We start from the raw sequence: 16,073 nt of genomic DNA, 5'->3' as shown, positions 1-16,073 counted from the left end.
TGCCTAACCAATAAAATGTAATGTGTTATCTTTGCTAGATGCATTTACTTTTTAAGGCCCTGAATCCAAGAGAGTTACTTTTCATTGAAGAATTTGGTAGACAGTACACTTTAGGTATTCGCAACTATCCTAATCACCTAAAATCAAACTTAGACATGCTTTGGATCTTGAGCCCTGGAATCCTCTGTCAGTGCCACCTGACCCAGACCTGGGAGAGATCAGCTCCTAGCAGCTGCTACCCAGTCCTTCCCTACCTCTGCCTTTTCTTTAATTCTCAAGATGGGCTTATCTAGAGAAGAGAAAAGGGACCCGAGGAACAGTCATTGTGACATGTTCTCTCTGCCTCCAGGAAACCCTGGGAGTCTAATATGTGAGAGAAGAAGACGAACATAGATGATACCAAAGGAAATGACAGAAAATGAATAGCTATGTTTGTATGGAAGAGTTTCTAACTCAACCACTTAATAACTGTGACTTTGGGCAAGTACCTTAATCTCCCTGAGCCTCAGCTTATTCATCTATAAAGTGAAGTCGTAATAGTACCTACCTCTACTGTGTTTTTGCGAGGATTAAACAAGATAATCTAAACATATTAAGCACTCAAAAAGGTCATTCTTAATTATTATTGGAGTTAACGTGTACATCTATGAGCTAAGCCAAGTGCCTGGTAAATCCAATGAAAATTCCACAAGGTGCTTAAAATGTTGTATATTTATATTTTAAAAGTATTTGAGGCTGGGCATGGTGGCTCATGCCTGTAATCCCAAAACTTTTGGAGGCCAAGGCTGGCGGAAGACCTAAGGTCAGGAGTTTGAGACTAGCCTGGCCAACATGGTGAAACCCCATCTGTACCAAAAATGCAAAAATTAGCTGGGTGTGGTGGCATATGCCTGTAGTCTCAGTTACTTGGGAGACTGAGGCAGGAGAATCGCTTGAACCCAGGAGGCAGAGGTGGCAGTGAGCTGAGATCACGCCATTGCATTCCAGCCTGGGCGACAGAGCAAGACTTTGTCTCAAAACAAAAGTGTTCGAGACTTGAGACTTGTAATTTTTTTACTTCTTTTTGTGACAAAACTAACAAGTAGAGGCATATGTTTCACTAAATTGTTTTGCTTGCATTAAACTTGTTCATATTAAACTTCAGAATACACCATAATCAGGAGAAACTGACCTCTGTTTGAAGTCTGCATAAAGGATTCTGCTTGGAAATCCTTTCCTACAGATGCGGATGCCTTCCAGCACACCGTTACACCTCAGCTGGTGCAGGACAAGTTCATGCTCCATGGCACCTAAAAATTCATATTTATTTCACTGCAGAGCTGTTGAAAAGGAGGTGTGGCAGTCATCCTTTGCACTTTCATTATAGAACTTCTTACCAGGAGTTTTTGTCTCATTGGGGATGATACACCTCACAAAGTGAGGATGGGTACTCCTGAGGTTGGTCATCAGCTTGTTCAAATTCTCCTGTAAAATCAGGAGAAATCCTGTCATTTTAGGTTCTAGACATGGATATGAGCAGTCATTGGTGTCTATAAAATCAATATCTGTAGCTGAGTTGAATGACCAGTATGGACTGTGTTCATATAAGGCAACACTTTGAATGCTTCTTCTGAGATGCACTTTCCTCCTCAATAGATCTTTCTGCACTTGAGTTTCCGGGAGTTACACACAGAACAAGGAAAGCCCCCTGGCGTGTGCTTCTTTTCAGTTTATACCAACACCATCCTTCCTACCCTGGTCCCTGACCATACACATACATTTACAAGGCCATTGCCTTCCCATGTGAGATGATCGCTCTTTCTTCTAATAAATTCTATAGTTCTCCAATAAGGAAATGGAAGCCTGCACCACATTTGGACATTTTCCTTATAATACAGCTCCTCTTTTCCAGCTCTATCAATTTTTAGGGGATAGAGATTATCTACAGGGGAGCAATCCTACCAATTATAATTGAAAATTGACTCGATTAAGAGCAAGGATACTATATTAGCTGCACTGCAGATTTGCTGCTAGAATTCATGAGTTCATTAGCCATACTGATGTCTTTTAGTCTCTCTGAGTTCATGTCATTGCTCTTTTTCATGGCTCAGCTAGATTATGAATGGCAGAGTATTACGGTCTATAAAATTTTCTATAAAATACTTCTTATTATTTGACTTAGCATGAAAAGTGAACTAATAATTTCTGAGTGATTTAAATCCCTTCTTTCCAAAGTTAGATCAACAGAGTCACTAGTTACTATCAGTCCCTTTCTAAACTACTCATGGAATGATCTTGTACTTTTAAAAGCAAATTTTATACATTGGGTACAGTGTACACTGCTCTGTTGATGGGTGCACCAAAATCTCAGAAATCACCACTAAAGAACTTATGCATGTAACCCAACACCACCTGTTCCCCAAAACCTATTGAAATAAAAAATAAATTTAAAAAAAGAAAAGATGAGGTGAATTTTGCCCAGCGATATGTCAAAGCATATTACAAAGTAATTTTAATAAATGTAACGTGATATTAGTATATGAATAGATAAATATATCCTTACAACAAAAATAGAAGTTCAGAAAAACAGACCCATGTAAAAAAAAAAAATCCCACAGTAATTGGAGAATGTCAAAAACAATTTCTTCCTTACTCTGAAAAGGGCAGACACTGTCTGGAAAGAAGAGCCCTTCTTCTTACCACCTTTCTTGGCCCCTCCACCAGCTCCCTCTGAAGAAAAAGGAAGAAAAGAAATACAGTTTTGAATTGGCAGGGCTATTTCTTGCCTATTTGCTGATTTCTGTGTTCATCGAGTGGAGCCTTTTTTCTACCCAGCTGGCCTCTCTGATTGAGCCTGAATGAATCTTATTTTTCAACTAAGTTTGCAGCCACTTATCTGTGATTCTTTCTCCAGTGGGAAATGAGGCCAGGGATATTCACCTGACCGCATAGAGAGGGATTCCCTAATATTAGGACATGTGGGGAGCTAACTTCAAAAATCATCAATAGAAGCTAGTACTGAGAGGTGGAAGTTTGTCACTCTGTTGCCTAAGATTTATACCCTCAGATACTCTATATATCCTGCAGATGTGGAGGAAGAAGTAGGAGAGAATCGTAGAAGCTGAGGCTTTTCATTGGTTGAGAGCCTGATAATCCTCTCTGACTCTGCAATAGGGCTCCTGTCAGTAGTGGAGTGAGCCACAGATGTGTAATTACAAGGCTGCCTATCTATTCAATACTTGGAGGAACTAGGGGCTTGGTCTGCAACCCTTCTGCCAGGCCTAAGAGATCACTAGCTTCAATTTAACATCACATTTTGTAATACCTAGAGAGTATTTTTAACATTTGAGCATTACCTCCTTCAGCAGTTTGAGCCCCAGAGAAGAGGTGAGCTAGAGTTTTCATTGCAGACTTCTGGTACAGTCCAACCACGGTCTCATTCAGGGGGTCCTTGTTCTTCTCCAGCCAGCCAGTAATGTTGTAGTCCACAACGCCAGCATAGTGAATCAGAGAGAAGTGGGCCTCGGCCTTGCCTTTGACCACCTTGGGCTTCTGGAAGTTGGCAGACTTGCCCAGGTGCTGGTCATACAGCTTGTTCTTGAAGGAGGTGTCTGTTGCCTTAGGGAACATGCACTCCTCTTCCAGGATGGAGAAGATGCCCATAGGCTAAAAAGCAGATCACAACACAAAATTGTACTTCTATTTTTTTTTTCCTGTCTATAGAATTAAAATAAAAAGCAGTGAATAATATAGTTGCCACAAAATATGGTTTTGGAAATGCAAAACCAACCTTCTCGATGAGCTCGATGCAGGCAGCCAGGTCCATCCCGAAGTCGATGAACGTCCACTCGATGCCTTCCTTCTTGTACTCCTCCTGCTCCAGCACGAACATGTGGTGGTTGAAAAACTGTTGCAGTTTCTCATTGGTGAAGTTGATGCACAGCTGCTCCAGGCTGTTGAACTAAGTAAATAGATATGTTTACTTCTCTCTTAAGCAAATTGAGTATTTTTTAAAATACAGAACTTTTCCATTTTAAAAATATGTGTCCAAGAGCCTTTATATTACAGATGTTAAAATCACTGGGTTAAAGAGGCTTTGAAATAAAAGGTGAAAAGTATGGAAAGTTTGAGGGCATGTGGAAGCTACTATTTTTCTGCTGTCATTTTGTAGAAAATCCTACCATTATGATATTCTTTTCCTGCATTTGCTTAAGTTTATTCAGGTATTTTCCTGAGTACCTACGTAATCATCCTGTGTTTATTCCCATTATCTTCTACATTTTCCAGAAGGTTTACAGTTTTCTGTTGACTCATTTAGGAGCCAACTTGCAACCCATGAGAAGCTGGCTGGGAGGAGTCTATCTTGCGTGGCAATCACATGGTCAGCATGGCAAGTGAACAATAATTTGCCACCCCTGTTATTCTTTAATGTGAAATGAAAAAAAAAGATCAAGATACCAAGTATTATATAAAGTATGACAATATACATTTGTATTTTTAAAAATTCCCTGAACAGCACTTTGGGAGGCTAAGGCGGGTGGATCATGAGGTCAGAAGATCGAGACCATTCTGGCTAACATGGTGAAACCTCGTCTCTACTAAAAAAAATGTAAAAAAATTAGCCGGGTGTGGTGGCGGGCGCCTGTAGTCCCAGCTACTCGGGAGGCTGAGGCAGGAGAATGGCGTGAACCCAGGAGGCAGAGCTTGCAGTGAGCCGAGATCACGCCACTGCACTCCAGCCTGGGTGACAGAGTGAGACTCCGTCTCAAAACAAAACAAAATAAAACAAAATCACCAAAATGTTAACATTATATATAAATAGTAGAATTATGTGGAATCTTTTTCCTTGGGACCTTCTATATCCCCTGCAATGCCCTAAGTTTTGCTTGTATAATTAGAAAAAAAAATAAACTTCTTGAAAACTATAATCAAGAAAAATATATTTCGTAATCAAATATGAATTTTTATTTCATGATATCATACTAATGAGTCTTAAAAGCTAATTGCATTTGTTACTGCTGACTCTAAATTATTAACATTTCTCAGCTCTTATTGTCTCTAAGTATTTCTTAAAATAGACCTTCAATCCCACTATACTAAGCTAATTCAGAACTCTCTTTGTATCATATAACAAGTTGGGGAGTCCTTATTAAGTGCATTGTTGTTTTTTATAGAAGTGGAATTGGTACTACAATAACTGCCCAGTTACTTTCTTTTAAGGCTTAAAATAATTTCGACAGTGGTAAGAAAAGGTCATAGTCTTCACTAATTCCTTCATATAGATATTTCCATTGCCTTACTGTAAAATCCTCTCACCAACCAGCTACAAACTCACATCAAAAATCTCAAAACCAGCAATGTCCAAGACCCCGATGAAGTACTGCCTGGGCTGCTTGGTGTCCAGCTGCTGGTTGATGCGGGCGACCATCCACAGGAACATCTTCTCGTAGACGGCTTTGGCCAGAGCACCTACTGCATTGGTCACCTTAAAAGACAAAATTATAACTCTCAAAGTTATTAGAGGCCTGTGAAAATGTTTTCATCCCTGGCAGTTAATTTGAATTATGCACCTACCTGTTCTACAGTCTGGCCTTTGGTGACGTACTCATTGCCGACCTTGACCCTGGGGTAGCAGAGAGCTTTGAGCAGATCTGCAGAGTTCAGACTCTGGAGGTAGGCCGCCTTGTCAGCAACTAAAAAGAAGAAAGAGGAACAATGTTATTGTGGCCCAAAGAAACCCACTTCCTTAAAAATATTTTTTAAACTACAAGTATTTTGTGCAGTGTTTCAAATATCTCTTTCTGAGTATCCTTACCCATTTGTTCATTAAGTTCAAGTTTTTGTTTATGGGGTAGTTTGCCCTAAAGAACTTCAATAATTATAGGAAACATCTACCTAGTGCTTGTGTTTCCCATTGCACATTATTTAGGTATACAGATACTTTAAAACTTAATTCTTAAAAGTGAATTTACCTTCCCTAGGAAAATTCCTAGGTAACAAGTTAAGAATGTGATTTTCAAACAAATGCAAAATCATGGGGGTGACTTAGTTGATACCTTCTGTGCCATCTGGCTCTGCTTGCTCCTCACGCTGCTTTTGCTTAAATTTCAGGTTCCCATAATGCATCACAGCCCCCGTGAGCTTGTAAATGGAGACCTTTTCTTCATTAGTAAAGCCCAAAATATCAATAGCACTCTGTCAATATAACCAATAGGATAGCTGTTAGGTTGTGATCTACACGCTTACCGTTAATACTGCACATTCCCATTGCTGGCCTGAGGAAACTACCAATACTAATGGGAGACAAAGAACACCTTAGACTGGGTATATAGAGAGTTGGTCAACCAAAGGCCAGCACAGAGCATTAGAATTATAGGTGCATACCCTCTGAAGATTCAAAACGGGAACTTAGAACAGAGAACAAGGATAGTAAATCTAAGGAACTTGTTATTTTGAGAGATGGTAGGAATCTAATGCAAGTCAATTGCAAAAAAAAAAAAAATAGTTTAGAAATTTTCAGAAATGATAGATCTTTGGAAGAATGTAAGGGGTAAGTAAAATGCTATAGGGGCACATCATACTCTTTTCATTTGACTCCAAGGGGCATGTCCATTTGCATCCTGGAATCTTCCTTTGCCATTTCCACTAGACACTGAATATTTATCTGGATCACCATTACTCTGACCTACCATAACAATTCCAATTTTCTTGTGTTCTACTTACATCTGTGGCCATCAGTTCTTCCTGATCATCGATGCTGGCCACACTGATCTCCCCTTGACTGACAAATGGGTAATCATATGGGTTTGTGGTAATCAGAAGCATTTCTAAGTACAGAGAACAGAACAAACATAAGCATAATTATCTTCTTCATTAAAACAAGAGATTTCTAGACAAATTGTGAGGCACTATATTATGGGAACTCAGGGACCCCAAACAGAGGGACTGGCTGAAGCCATGGCAGAAGAACATAAATTGTGAAGATTTCATGGACATTTATTAGTTCCCCAAATTAATACTTTTATAATTTCTTACCCCTGTCTTTACTGCCTTCTCTGAACATAAATTGTGACGATTTCGTGGACATTTATCACTTCCCCAATCAATACTCTTGTGATTTCCTATGCCTGTCTTTAATCTCTTAATCCCATCATCTTCATAAGCTGAGGATGCATGTTGCCTCATGACCCTGTGATGATTGCATTAACTGCACAAATTGTTTGTAAAGCATGTGTGTTTAAAAATATGAAATCTGGGCACCTTGAAAAAAGAACAGGATAACAGCAATGTTCAGGGAACAAGGGAGATAACCATTAGGTCGGGCTGCCTGAGAGCCGGGTGGAACACAGCCATATTTCTCTTCTTTCAAAAGCAAATAGGAGAAATATCACTGAATTCTTTTTCTCAGCAAGGAACAGCCCTGAGAAAGAGTATGCGTTCCTAGGAGGAGTTCTCTAAAATGGCTGCTCTGGGAATGTTTGTCTTTTACAGTTGTAGATAAGAGTTGAAATAAGCCTGGTCTCCTTTAGCGCTCCCAGGCCTATTAGGATGAGGAAATCCCGCCTAGTAAATTTTAGTCAGATCGGTTGTCTGCTCTCAAACCCTGCCTCCTGATAAGATGTTATCAATGATAATGCATGCCCAAAACTTTATTAGCAATTTTAATTTCGCCCGGGTCCTGTGATCTCACCCTGCCTCCATTTGCCTTGTGATATTTTATTACCTTGTGAAGCGTGTGATCTCTGTGACCCACACCCTATTCATACACTCCCTCCCCTTTGAAAATCACTAATAAGAACTTGCTGATTTTGTGGCTTGGGGGGCATCACGGAATCTGCCGATGTGTGATGTCTCCCCCAGATACCCAGCTTTAAAATTTCTCTCTTTTGTACTCTTTCCCTTTATTTCTCAGACTGGCCAACACTTAGGAAATAGAAAAGAACCTATGTGAAATAATGTTGAATTATCAGGGGTGGGTTCCCCTGATATCACATGATGCTTGGTTGATGACTGACGGGCACTGGAGAGGGGTTTAAAGGATATTAGGCACCATCGCGAACACCTTGAAGTTGATGTCATGGTGCTTTTATAAATCCTTATTTTAAAAAAAATGGCTGGGTACAGTGTCTCATGCCTGTAATCCCATCACTTTGGGAGGCCAAGGTGGGTGGATCACCTGAGGTCAGGAGTTCGAGACCAGCCTAGACAACATGGTGAAACCCCATCTCTACTAAAACACAACTATTAGTCAGGCATGGTGGTGCATGTCTGTAATCCCAGCTACTTGGGAGGCTAGGGCAGGGAGAATCACTTGAAGCTGGGAGGTGGAGGTTGCCATGAGCTGAGATTGCGCCATTGCACTCTGGCCTGGGCAACAAAGTGAGACTCCATCTCAACAAACAAACAAAACTATTGTAATCCAAAGAGGATAATTACATAATGGGAAAAGTTGTATCACTATAGTGTTGATTATATACAATCCAGAACTGGAAATAATCTATCTGTAAAGAGGGTATGGTTAAGTAAATTGTGCTTATTTCTAGAATAGAACACTATGCAACCATTGGAAATAATGATGTGGAGCTATATTTAGTGACATGGAAAAAGCTATGATACATAATTGCTCAGTAAAAAAGTAGATTACAGGAGAGCATGTAACCGTGATTTCAGTAATGAAAATTGTATGTATGTATCTATATGTAGAGATATGTATACAGAAAATGACTAGAGAGATATTCATCCAAGTGTTCATGGTGGTTATTTCATAGTAGTAGGAATTAGAGATGTTATTTTCAGGTTTCCTTTTGCTTTCCTTTGAATTTTTCTAATGAGCACATATAAATTTTTGCCAAACTCACAAAGCTATTTAAAAAATAAAAAGGCACATAAACTTGACAAAATTCAGTCATAGAATACTAGGTTGGACTATGCATTGATAGGTACTGATGCAGTAATTCTGGAAAAGAATTATGACATTTCTTACCAATTAGTTCTGGTTTCTTATTCGATGTAATTTGATAAAAAATATGATAACTTCTCTCAGCCTTAAGCTGGAAAACAACTCTAGACTTCTCTAGCAGATCTGGAAGGAAACAAATAACAAATAAGAAAATTGTAAAAATTCATGTGACATGTGAATTTGATTTTTGGTCAGTTTTTTAGATCATACGAATCAGAAATGATTTTAAGGATATCTGAACACTTACATGTTTCAATATCAGCAGATGCCAATTTTCCAGTAGTGCCAAAGTGGATTCTGATGAATTTACCCTTGAAATAAAAGCTAATATTACTACCTTGTTTTTATATAATATTAAATCTTTGAGAAATTCAAAACATTTGATGCTGGTACTTTAATATTAAATGAATTCAGAGAGTATTTGTATCAGGTAGAAAAAGGTGTATCTCCTATTTTATAAGTAGAAGAGTTTTATCTTTGATTTAAAAATTGTAAATATTTATTAAGTATGTGAAGTAATGGATACGTTAATTAGCATGTCAGTCATTCCATAATGTACACATAACATATATCAAAACATCACATTGTATTTCATAAGTACAATTATTATTTGTAAATTAAAAATAAAATTTTAAAATTGTGAATAAGTGTAGATCGTGACAGATAAGGGAAAAACGCCATATATCCTTCAAGATGGGGTTTGATCCATGTTATTACATGCTCAGAGGAAACGGAAAGAACGATGATGTAATAGAATGGGAATGAAAAAGATTCAGAGAATGTAATTACAAACATCTCATAAATTTTGACCAGCGAACAGCATCTATTAGCGTGTCCAAGAGACTTACAAAGCGAGAGGAGTTGTCATTCCTCACGGTCTTGGCGTTGCCAAAGGCCTCCAGTAGGGGGTTGGCACTGATGATTTGATCTTCCAGAGTCCCCTGCAAAGGCAAGAGCAGTCCTTGCATCTGGGGCTTGGGAATTTCCTACCTGAGAGTCCCGACAGAGCCTGGATTCTGACTGTGACAATCAGACTCACCTGAATTTTGCCAGAAGTAACTTCTTCCTTCTTCTTATCCCCAGTAACCGCAATTGTTGCAAAGTACTGGATGACACGCTTGGTGTTCACAGTCTTCCCTGCACCAGATTCTCCGCTGTCAAATCAAAACTCAATCAGATGTGGTCTCAAAGCTAGCAGCTATCACAGCCATGTAAAGAAAGCATAAAATCTACTTACGTGATCAGGATTGACTGATTCTCTCGGTCTACAAAAGAAATTATAGACATTTCATACTGTTTTCTTACATATTTGTCAATGATAAGTAAAGTAAAATGGAATGAACTTAGTATTATTCAGTCTGGACTTTGCAACCTTTAGGGCTTGGCAGGCTCTAGACCTACCACTTTCTCCCTCCCCAACTTTAGCACACATCCACCCATTTAAACAGAACACCACTACCTTTATCAGTTTTATATTCAAATCTTCCAAGAAATATTTCCTTTGAGGAAAAAAATTCTAAGATGAAGGAAAATGTTTGAATGCCACTCTATAAGTGATGACCACATGGCTGTGTATTCCTGAAGCACCAGACTTTTTCTTTTTAATACTCTATCACTAAATAAACACCGAAAGTAGACTTGGCTCTTTGGTTAGGTTTAGATGATGATTTAAGTTAGGGATGTATATATTATGGGTGCAAGACGTAATGAAGAATGAGCATTAGAGATATTTTTAGTGTGTGAAAAGGACTAAGTACAGTAAAGGTGATAGCTTTAGAAATACGGCTTCGGTCATATTTTTAGGAAAAGGTAAAATTTTGTTTTGATGTTTTACTGTCTGAACAGGAATTCTCTAAGCCCCTTCTCAAGGTGCCACAAGTAGTTTAGATTGGTCTAGCCAAGACTATATTGTAGGAAGCAGATTCAACATCTACCTGTCTTAATACCAAATACACCTTCAATCTGGAGCCTGTTCAGTTTGGTTCCGGGCAAAGGGCGATAGCATTGTGCCATCCTTCATACAGAGAGACTGTTTAATCTGTCACAATTTAGGATGCTGAGGCTAAAACTACAGAGACAAGTTTTACTCTTCCGTTTTTTGGCTCATAGTAACGGAGACACAGTTTGTATGTGTGATTGTGTGTGCATGAGTGTGTGCGTGTGTATACATACACAGAAATATTTGTATTTTTGCTCAAATTTATTTGAGTTTCTGAGTCATTCAAAAGTATACTAACTAACCATGGCCAGCCTCTGTTGACCTTTTCAAAGTTTAAGAGATCATTAGCAATTATGTAATATTATGGATTACAAATCAGCCTTTCTCCCCTTCCTGGACCTTCTCCTTCATAAATACACCAGCCTCAACTAAAAGGGATGATCTCAAAGAATGTGTTGAGATTGCCTCGAGTCTCTTTCTCCTATGGTTCTGCTCTAAAGGTTTATGCACTTGCAAAGCATTCGGCTCACTCACCAGTCAGCATGAACTGATAGGCGTTGTCAGAGATGGAGAAGATGTGGGGCGGGGCCTCCTGGCGCTTTTTGCCTCGGTAGGCAGCCACTACCTCGGGCTTGTACACTGGTAGCCACTTGTAGGGGTTGACGGTGACACAGAAGAGACCTGAATAGGTCTATGAGAAGGAAAAAGAAAGAATAAGTACCCAAAGACCTTTCCTGTTATTTGTGCAATTAACTTATTAATTGAATGTTTTTTTGAGACAGGGTCTTGCTCTGTCACCCAGGCTGGAGTGCAGTGGTGCTACCTCAGCTCACTGCAGCCCCAACCTCCTGGGCTCAAGCAATCCTCCCACCTCACCCTTCCAAGTAGCTGGCACTACAGGCATGCATCACCATGCCCAGCTAATTTTGTATGTGCTTTTTGTAGAGCTAAAGTCTCACTTTGTTGCCCAGGCTGGTCTGAAAATTAATTGAATTTTAACAAAAAGGAGCACTTTAAGTGAGTACTCTTATTTCTTCAAGGCATCAGCGTGAAAACCAGTTGGCAAGTTCAACACTGTTACAGCAGAATCCTGAGGGAAGTGACTACAATTCAGCTTTCTTATTGCTCTCCTCAGGGCTTTTCACAGTGATTTGTACATAGCAGAAGAAGAAATACGTGTTATTAAACACATGTGCTATGAAACTTTTATTGTTTTATGGAAATGGTTTATATTTTCTTTGCAGCATTAAGACAATTCAAATTTATGAGAACATAAATTTGGACATAAGCTAACTGGCCAACAGTAAGGGAATGGTTAGGTGAACTATGGTAAATCTTCTAAGACAATTTGATGCAGGCGTTTAAAAAAGTAAACATGAAAGTATACAGCAACACTCAGGAAATATTTACAAAACGTTTTTAAGTTATAAGGAAACAGGACACGAAATGATATATATATATACACGATGATTACAATAGGGGGATTTAAAAAATCTTTGACAATTGGTTCAAGACAGGCACCAACTAGTTAGACTGGATGCTGACCATCAACTCTAGGTACACTTGTATAGGTGTTGCCTAGCTAAATAACAGCACTGGCTAAACTATGCAAAAATATGAATATAATATAATAAATTTGATTTAAAAATATTTACTGCATGTTTATTATGTGCAGGCCTTTGCCAGACAGTATAAATGAGACCAGATAAATGAGATGATGTCCCTTGAGGAATCCCCAGTATATGTAAGACACAGTCATGTAAATGAATGATCAAGGAGAAACATGGTCAGTGTTAAGGCAGGGACAGAAATGAAAGGACAGAACATCTCACTGCTTGGGGAAGTGGGAGAGGTTTCATCGAGGAGGTGACATTCCAGATAGAAGGGACCAGAACACACAGATACAAATTGCTGTTATTTCAGGGGAGTCAAAATGAGTGAAATTTGTTTTTTTCAAAAAAAAAAACAAAACATTTTAGGCCAGGCATGATGGCTCATGCCTGTAATCCCAGCACTTTGGGAGGCCAAGGCAGGCAGATCATTTGAGCCCAGGAGTTCGAGACCAGTCTGGGAAACATAGTGAAACTCTGTCTCTGCTAAAAAAAATACAAAAAAAAAAAAAAAAAAAAAAAAATCCAGGCATGGTGGCACATGCCTGTAATCCCAGCTACTCTGGAGGCTGAGGCACAAGAATCACTTGAACCCACGAGGCAGAGGTTACAGTGAGCTGAGATCGCACCACTGCACTCCAGCCTAGGACACAGAGCGAGATGCTGTCTCAAAAAAAAAAAAATTAAAATAGTTTAAAGTGTTAAAACATGTTTATCTTTTCACTCTGGATGATTCTGCGGCTGGAGTGGGGAAAAGGAATGGGGAAAATTACCTGTGATTGAAATATAAGCAGTAACTGCTCAAATGCCTGTTGAAGGGTTTCTGGGCAAACCCAGTCAACATGGACAGTGGCCTTCCCCAGCTTTGGATGGGAAAACAAGGAAGTGCTGGCTGTTGAGCTGTGCTTTACAATAGCAATCATGAAGCCTTTTAACTAGTTATGCTACAATGAAAGTGAAATGGGTCACTACCTGTGACCTGTTTATGCTCAGTGGAAGAAGTGGGATGGTAGGGTACATGAGGATGATTGTATAGAGCACTGGCAGGGGACACTCACGTAGATCATCCAGGCTGCATAACGCTCTTTGAGGTTGTACAGCACAGCAGGCTCATGCAGATGAGTCATCATGGCCATGTCCTCGATCTTGTCATATTTGGGAGGGTTCATGGGGAAGACCTGATCATCCTTCACTGTCAGAGTCTGATAAACAGGAAAGATAACCGTTTACATTAATTGAGTGACCAAACAACAACAACAAAAGTCAATAAAATGTGGGAAGCTCCTGGGATTCTACTCACCGCGCCTCCCTCAGTCTTCACCGTCACTTTTCCTCCTTCTCTGCTCTGGATGGTCCCTTTGACAAAGGATTCTTTGGGCTCCGCCACAAAGACAGATGTTTTGGCATCAAAGGGCCTATTCTGGGCCTCAATGCGCTCCTTTTCAGACTTTCGGAGGAAAGGAGCAGCCTCCCCAAAAACAGCCAATTCTGAGTCTGCACTCATGGCTGCTGAACTCAGAGGTCCTAAAGGAGATAAAACTTTCACATTAAAGAGTCTGGATGGCCATGTATACCAATAAATCTTAATATTTATTGTATTTCATAGGCCCAGTTGGAAATTCCACTAGACAGGTCTACTGTTCACCATACTATAGTTACTGAGACAAACATAATCACAAGAATGAAAATGCATCAGGTGGTGTCTGTGTACCCAATACCGTATTTAGGGCTTTGCATCCATTGTCTTATTTCATCCTCCAAGACTCACATTCTCATTGGGAACTGAGTTACAGTCTAGTGCTGCTGTCAAGTAGCTTGTGATCTTGGGTATGTCACTTGATTTTTTTGAGCCTAAGTGACTCCATCTTTAGAATAGGGATTATAAATTCTGCCTCTCTAAATTCACAGCCCATGATATATGGTGAAGATACTTCGAAAAAGAGGTTTAAATGATGACTGAGAAAGTAATTTGAAATTGTTCAGGCTACCATTTATATATAAGATGTCATGTATTATGTCACAAAATTCCATGTCTTGAATGTAATGTAGAAGAACTTTATTTCCTCCTTTACCTGTTCAGCCAGAGTTGTTCAAGTTCAGTGGCTTATTGGAGATTATAATTTTGTTTACCTTTTTTTCTTTTAGGTTAGGTGCTTAGTATAGTTTCTCTGACATAATTTTTTGCATATTAAATACAGTTCATCAGTTTAACCCCCTTAAACTAATTAAGGATAAAAGCAGTAGCCAACGTTAACCTCATTCTTCTACATCTAAGGGCTCCCTTTACTATTCCAAATTTTCCTTTGAAGCATGCAGGCCCTGTTTGCTCCATTCTATGTGATCTGTAGATTGCCAGTGGTATCAGTAGAATGAAGGGTTTGGCAAATAATTCTACCGCAGTCATTACATGATCAAATTACTTGAAACTCATTTGAATCATCTCTCCTAGTCTCTCCCTTTAGAAATGCAGTAAGTAGTGGGAGGGCAGATTAATACCTCTATTATATATAAGAAAAATGTCACAGCACTCAGCATTGTGTAAGGCGACTTTTTACAAGGGCTTTAAGAAGTTTAAAGGAAGGATTGTCTTCCATTTTACATTGTTGGATATTATGTTTACTAAATGAATTCTAACAGCAGGATACATTTTTATCAAATTTGAGATTCTTAGCCAGGGAATCTGAGGGTAGACTCTTTTTTTCCTGCACAGACAATATATTTATTCAAAGCGATTCCCCTGCTCAAATGTCACCCCACCAATGCTTGAGCCGTAAATGAGGATGTGTGCATTGTCCTGAAAGGACAGTTCTCCCTTTCTCACCCCTTTCCTGAAGCACAGTTGTTAGAGGGTATTTACTGAGACAAGCACTTTCTGAAAGGTTGCTAAGTGACAGAAATCCATCCCAGAGACTCTTGCATTCTCCTCCAGGAACTGGTTAGTCCAAATCTTACCTTGTTAGCAAGTGAGAAGATGTAGCCTGGGAGTGAGACAGTTCTATAAAAGAAAAGGGAAAAGCACTTGATTAGTTGACCAAAACGAGGGGGAAAAAATCCCATTTATGGCATTACTTGCTATTGTAAACAGAAGTAACAAAATTCATAGAGGTAAAATGTGCAGTTCCAGAAGGAGCAGTACCAGAACTAGCAGCTGCTGCTGACACTGGGCAGTGTGACCAGTGTCCCTCTTGAAAGGCCGGTCCTGCTCCCACTTACCTTGGAGCTTTTTAAAGCAGGACGAGTCAGCCTCATTCCAAGGGCTCTTTTATATAGATAGCTATGGAAACAATGCAGCTGCCTCTTCTTTCTTAAGTCAAAAGGAATTGTTTGGCAAAATACCTCTTGGCAATCTAGCGTCCCCGCATAATTCTCATTCATATTAAGAATGGTTGGATATAATTAGAAATATTTTTCTTATTGAGTATGTGGATAAATCTCCTATGGATAATTTGAGAAGATGATCTGAAAGAGTCAAGCTGGTGGATAAAGGCAGTGGCTGGGCAGCCAGGATACCTGGCTTCCCTCGGAACTTCTTTTGGCTTTGCTGGGCATACCATTCTGGCTTGCCTTGCATCACTTTTGCATATTT

At 39.4% G+C, this 16,073-nt stretch overlaps 1 protein-coding gene across 6 annotated transcripts in view; it reads right to left on the bottom strand.

Annotated features, from left to right (window-relative positions):
• The window catches only part of LOC129470459 (myosin-2), a 28,771-nt gene extending 13,048 nt beyond the window's left edge, over nucleotides 1–15,723 (bottom strand). Inside the window, exons 1-19 of one of the 6 annotated variants that reach the window (XM_055258308.2) lie at nucleotides 15,624–15,723; nucleotides 15,440–15,482; nucleotides 13,788–14,011; nucleotides 13,546–13,689; nucleotides 11,412–11,568; nucleotides 10,176–10,203; nucleotides 9,978–10,092; nucleotides 9,787–9,879; nucleotides 9,186–9,249; nucleotides 8,963–9,061; nucleotides 6,703–6,806; nucleotides 6,036–6,174; nucleotides 5,554–5,672; nucleotides 5,315–5,464; nucleotides 3,770–3,940; nucleotides 3,336–3,645; nucleotides 2,633–2,709; nucleotides 1,377–1,464; nucleotides 1,172–1,289 (exon numbers count right to left, since the gene is read on the bottom strand). In XM_055258308.2, the coding sequence (XP_055114283.1) occupies nucleotides 1,172–1,289; nucleotides 1,377–1,464; nucleotides 2,633–2,709; nucleotides 3,336–3,645; nucleotides 3,770–3,940; nucleotides 5,315–5,464; nucleotides 5,554–5,672; nucleotides 6,036–6,174; nucleotides 6,703–6,806; nucleotides 8,963–9,061; nucleotides 9,186–9,249; nucleotides 9,787–9,879; nucleotides 9,978–10,092; nucleotides 10,176–10,203; nucleotides 11,412–11,568; nucleotides 13,546–13,689; nucleotides 13,788–13,991 (2,180 nt within the window). In that variant the 5' untranslated portion in view covers nucleotides 13,992–14,011; nucleotides 15,440–15,482; nucleotides 15,624–15,723. Of the gene's footprint in view, nucleotides 1–1,171; nucleotides 1,290–1,376; nucleotides 1,465–2,632; nucleotides 2,710–3,335; nucleotides 3,646–3,769; nucleotides 3,941–5,314; nucleotides 5,465–5,553; nucleotides 5,673–6,035; nucleotides 6,175–6,702; nucleotides 6,807–8,962; nucleotides 9,062–9,185; nucleotides 9,250–9,786; nucleotides 9,907–9,977; nucleotides 10,093–10,175; nucleotides 10,204–11,411; nucleotides 11,569–13,545; nucleotides 13,690–13,787; nucleotides 14,012–15,439; nucleotides 15,483–15,623 lie in introns of those variants that run through there. The other 5 variants (XM_055258307.2, XM_055258309.2, XM_055258311.2 and 2 more) reach the window with 5 other exon arrangements.
• Between the last annotated feature and the right edge of the window lie 350 nt (nucleotides 15,724–16,073).

This window comes from Symphalangus syndactylus, chromosome 20 (assembly GCF_028878055.3).
Source record: "Symphalangus syndactylus isolate Jambi chromosome 20, NHGRI_mSymSyn1-v2.1_pri, whole genome shotgun sequence".
In the NCBI taxonomy this organism is placed as follows: domain Eukaryota; kingdom Metazoa; phylum Chordata; class Mammalia; order Primates; family Hylobatidae; genus Symphalangus; species Symphalangus syndactylus.
The sequence above is the reverse complement of the archived record's forward strand: the minus strand, read 5'-3'. Positions and strand labels throughout refer to the sequence as shown.